The sequence below is a fragment of the Lipotes vexillifer genome, unplaced genomic scaffold (genome assembly GCF_000442215.2).
Source record: "Lipotes vexillifer unplaced genomic scaffold, Lipotes_vexillifer_v1.1 scaffold802, whole genome shotgun sequence".
Lineage (NCBI taxonomy): Eukaryota > Metazoa > Chordata > Mammalia > Artiodactyla > Lipotidae > Lipotes > Lipotes vexillifer.
Window position 1 is genome coordinate 1,272,775 of NW_006790237.1, and position 4,019 is coordinate 1,276,793.

Below are 4,019 nucleotides of genomic sequence, written 5' to 3' on the forward strand. Positions count from 1 at the left end.
CCCCCCGACCCCGCAGGCCACGGTGCTGGAGGAGATGCCACCCTTCCCTGAGCGCGAGTCGTCCATCCTGGCCAAGCTGAAACGCAAGAAAGGGCCAGGGGCCGGCAGTGCCCTGGATGATGGCCGGAGGGAGCCCAGCAGCCACGACATCAATGGGGGTGTGGAGCCCACCCCCAGCACCGTGGTGAGTCCCGTGGGGCTGGGCTGCCGGGGCTGGGCCCAGCCATGCTGTCCTCTCTTTTCACCTGTGCCTGCATTCCCTGCAGTCCACGCCCTCACCCTCCGCCGACCTCCTGGGGCTGCGGGCAGCCCCTCCCCCAGCGGCACCCCCAGCTCCCTCGGGTGCGGGCAACCTCCTGGTGGACGTATTCTCCGACGGCCCGGCCGCCCAGCCTAGCCTGGGGCCCACCCCCGAGGAGGCCTTCCTCAGGTACCGCCCGCCTTGGGTCCAGGGCTGCCCCCTTTCCATCTGCCCCCTCCCAACTCCCCCCTCCCTCCCTGTCCCTGAGCCTCTGTCGCCCTGGCTGCCACCTCCCCCGGCCTCCTGCCTCCCTCTGGGCCACTCTGGACTCTCGGCTGACCCTGGCCACCCTGTGTTGTCCTTTCCCGTCATCACGTCTCAGCCTGCTCTTCCTTCTCTCCTTCCCTCCTCCCCCCTCCCTCTCTCTTTGCCCTCTTGCTGCCTCTCTGGGATTGGCTGCTGCCACGCCTGTCTTCTCTTGTCTGCTCTGGGATTGGATGGCCCAGCGAGCTGGAGCCGCCTGCCCCTGAGAGCCCCATGGCTTTGCTGGCTGACCCAGCTCCAGCTGCTGAGTAAGGGGTGGCCTCAGGGGGTTGGGGGGCAGAATCCCGTGTCCCCAGGGAGGGTTAGGGGACTGGGAGCTCTCGTCAGGCTCTCCTGATGAGCTGCAAGGAATTGGAAGGGAGTGAAATCAGGGCCGTCTGATACAGGGTAGGGGGGTGCTGACGGTACCTGCCAGGGTCCTATTCCCACTAGAGGCAATTGCCAGTCTGATTCTGAGGCTCTTTGGGGAATCTGGGTATATGGATTCTGGGCTTCTGTTCCTTCAGGGCTTGCAATCTCCCACCACTAGCTCTGGGCCTTTACCTCTAGCCCCCCAAGCCCCTTCCCATCTCTCTCTTTTCCCACCTGCAGCCCAGGTCCTGAGGACATTGGCCCACCCATCCCGGAAGCCGATGAGCTGCTGAATAAGTGAGTCGTGGGTGAGGTTGGGGAGGGCAGTGGGGACAAGTGGGAAGCACAGAGCAGGAGCCAGGCGGGCACCCGTCATCTTGAGCTCCCACCGCCCCCACCCAGGTTCGTGTGCAGGAACAACGGGGTCCTGTTTGAGAACCAGCTGCTGCAGATTGGAGTCAAGTCAGAGTTCCGGCAGAACTTGGGTGAGTCCAGGGGGCGACGGGGTGAAGTCTCGGGGAGACCTTGGCTTCGGGAGGGCGTGGAAGGAACTCAGATGGAGCCCTACCTCTCCTCACCCCCGACAGGCCGCATGTATCTCTTCTATGGCAACAAGACTTCAGTGCAGTTCCAGAACTTCTCTCCCACCGTGGTCCACCCTGGAGACCTCCAGACTCATATCCTATCGGCCTGGCCTAGCCCCGCCCCTCCAGGTCCACCTTCCTGGCAGCTGGGAAGGAGATGGACCCAGGTCCAGACCCCTGTTTGGCCCTCTTGCTTGAAAGCCTGAGCCCATGGTACTTCTCTGAGATTTAGTGTCATCTGTAAGATGGGGTGGGCCTCTTTAACAGGACAGGAGATGATAGTGACATGATGTGATAGGGATGCAGGAGGTGTTACTTCCGGAATCACAGCTGCTCTGGGCCTCAGTTGGTCCCTGTGAAGCCCGTGTCCTGACCTTGTCTTCCATCGGGCTCGACACCCGATTCCAGTGCCTCCTGCCCTCAAAAGCCAGGCCTGGGGGTCTTGTTGCCAAGCACGGCCTTCTCCCGTGTGACCTGGGCCAAGTCACTTGGCCTCTCTGAGCCTTGCTATCCCTTCTGTGAAGTGTAGATCCTCCTCCTTTTCACAGGCTTGTTTTGAATATCAGTGTGGTTCGAAGACCCTAGAAGGGTGGCTGGCATAAAGGAACTGCTTGAGCAGTGTCGTCAGTCCCCTGTCCCCCTTCTCTGGGCCTCAGTTTGCACATCTTGGAGATTAGAGTGGTTAGACCCTAAAACCCGAGGACCTTTTCAGTTCTTTGGTTCATTCAACATTTCCAGAGGCCTTCTGTAGGCTCAGCTCTGTGCTGGGCAGGGCCAGGGGGAGAGAGACATAAGACCCCGTCCTTGCCAGTGGGTTGTTGACACAAAGGTAGATGGTGACAACACTAACTGCCACCATTTTGGTGAACCTACCTTGTGCCACACACACTGACAAGTACTTGTGCTGGATGATTTCATTGACTGCTGAGGACACTACGTCTATTTCGCAGATGAGACTAAGAGAGGTTAAGTGACTTGCCCATAGTAACCGAGGTGCTAAGAGCTGGGATTCAAACCCAGGTCAGCCTTCAGAGCCACGGTGTGACCTGTACCATAATGGAGTTGGCTGAGCCCACTATGGAAGGCCAGAGGAGGCACCTAGGTCAGAGGTTTGGCTTAGGAAGGACTTTGGAGCTAGGCCTTGTACGATGAGCCCTGGACGGCAGCGCCGGGCCCCTGAAGGGCCGGCAGGCTGGGGCTTCCAGGAAAGTTCTGAACCATCACATGGATGGTCAAGTCCCTTCCCCATCACCACCACCACCACCCCCCCGCCCCCCGGGCCGCTCCTGTTTCTGGCTTCCTTGACCACGGGCGGGCACAGCTGGCCGTGCAGACCAAGCGGGTGGCCTCGCAGGTGGACGGTGGGGCACAGGTACAGCAGGTGCTCAACATCGAGTGTCTGCGGGACTTCCTGACGCCCCCGCTCCTGTCCGTGCGCTTCCGGTGAGTCAGGAGGTGGGGCGCTGCCGGGTGGGCGGGGGTTCCGGGGCGAGGGTGTGGTCTGACCGAGCACTCCCTCCTCTCTTGCCAGGTACGGGGGCGCCCCCCAGTCCCTCACCCTGAAGCTCCCGGTGACCATCAACAAGTTCTTCCAGCCGACGGAGATGGCGGCCCAGGACTTCTTCCAGCGTTGGAAGCAGCTGAGCCTGTGAGCCGCGGGGGAACGGAGCCAAAGCCGCCCTCAGGGTGGGCGGGGCCGGGGCTTCCAGATCCCTGACTTGAACCTTTCCCGGCCCCCAGGCCCCAACAGGAGGCGCAGAAAATCTTCAAAGCCAACCACCCCATGGACGCGGAGGTCACTAAGGCCAAGGTGAGACAGGCTAGACAGGAGAAGCACCGGGGCTAGTTTCCCAGCCCTGCCTCTCTCTCCAACTCTGGGATTTGGGGAGCAGTGGCTGCTCAACTTCTGAGCCTCTGTTTTCCCAGCTGTAAAGTGGGACCAATTTCCACTCCAAAGGGTTTGGGGGAACTGGTGTGCCACTGTCTGGGAGCTAACAGAGATCGGGCACCCTCTGACGGCTATCCCCCTTCCTCCTCAGCTCCTGGGGTTTGGCTCTGCTCTCCTGGACAATGTGGACCCCAACCCAGAGAACTTCGTGGGGGCTGGAATCATCCAGACTAAAGCCCTGCAGGTGGGCTGTCTGCTCCGGCTGGAGCCCAATGCCCAGGCTCAGGTGAGTGGTGGTCTGCGAGGCTCCCTGCTTTGTGTGCATTCTCTGCACCCGGCCCCCTCCTGCCTCACTATGTTCTTTTAATCACATGCCTCTGCTCTGTGTCCCTGTCTCCTCCCTCTCCTGTCTCCCTCCTGTCTCTCCATCCTCTGGTTTTCCTCTCCCTTTCCCTCCCTGACTTTCATCTCTCCATATCCCTTCCACCCTTTGTGGCCTCTTTTTTATCTTTCATCCTTTACCTCTGTCTTCCCTGGCCCTTCCATCACCTTTCTGATCCCTTGATCCTTTTTCTCTCCTCTCATCATTTATCTGCCCTGTATCCCCCTCCCCCCCCACCCCCCACCCCGG

At 60.6% G+C, this 4,019-nt stretch overlaps 1 protein-coding gene across 3 annotated transcripts in view; it reads left to right on the forward strand.

Moving 5' to 3' along the window:
* The window catches only part of AP2A1 (adaptor related protein complex 2 subunit alpha 1), a 37,133-nt gene that overhangs the window by 32,489 nt on the left and 625 nt on the right, over positions 1 to 4,019 (forward strand). The window contains exons 14-23 of one of the 3 annotated variants that reach the window (XM_007463385.1): positions 17 to 184; positions 267 to 430; positions 748 to 813; positions 1,157 to 1,213; positions 1,319 to 1,401; positions 1,504 to 1,593; positions 2,820 to 2,943; positions 3,032 to 3,148; positions 3,241 to 3,310; positions 3,540 to 3,674. In XM_007463385.1, the coding sequence (XP_007463447.1) occupies positions 17 to 184; positions 267 to 430; positions 748 to 813; positions 1,157 to 1,213; positions 1,319 to 1,401; positions 1,504 to 1,593; positions 2,820 to 2,943; positions 3,032 to 3,148; positions 3,241 to 3,310; positions 3,540 to 3,674 (1,074 nt within the window). Of the gene's footprint in view, positions 1 to 16; positions 194 to 266; positions 431 to 747; positions 814 to 1,156; positions 1,214 to 1,318; positions 1,402 to 1,503; positions 1,594 to 2,819; positions 2,944 to 3,031; positions 3,149 to 3,240; positions 3,311 to 3,539; positions 3,675 to 4,019 lie in introns of all 3 variants that reach the window. The other 2 variants (XM_007463386.1, XM_007463387.1) reach the window with 2 other exon arrangements.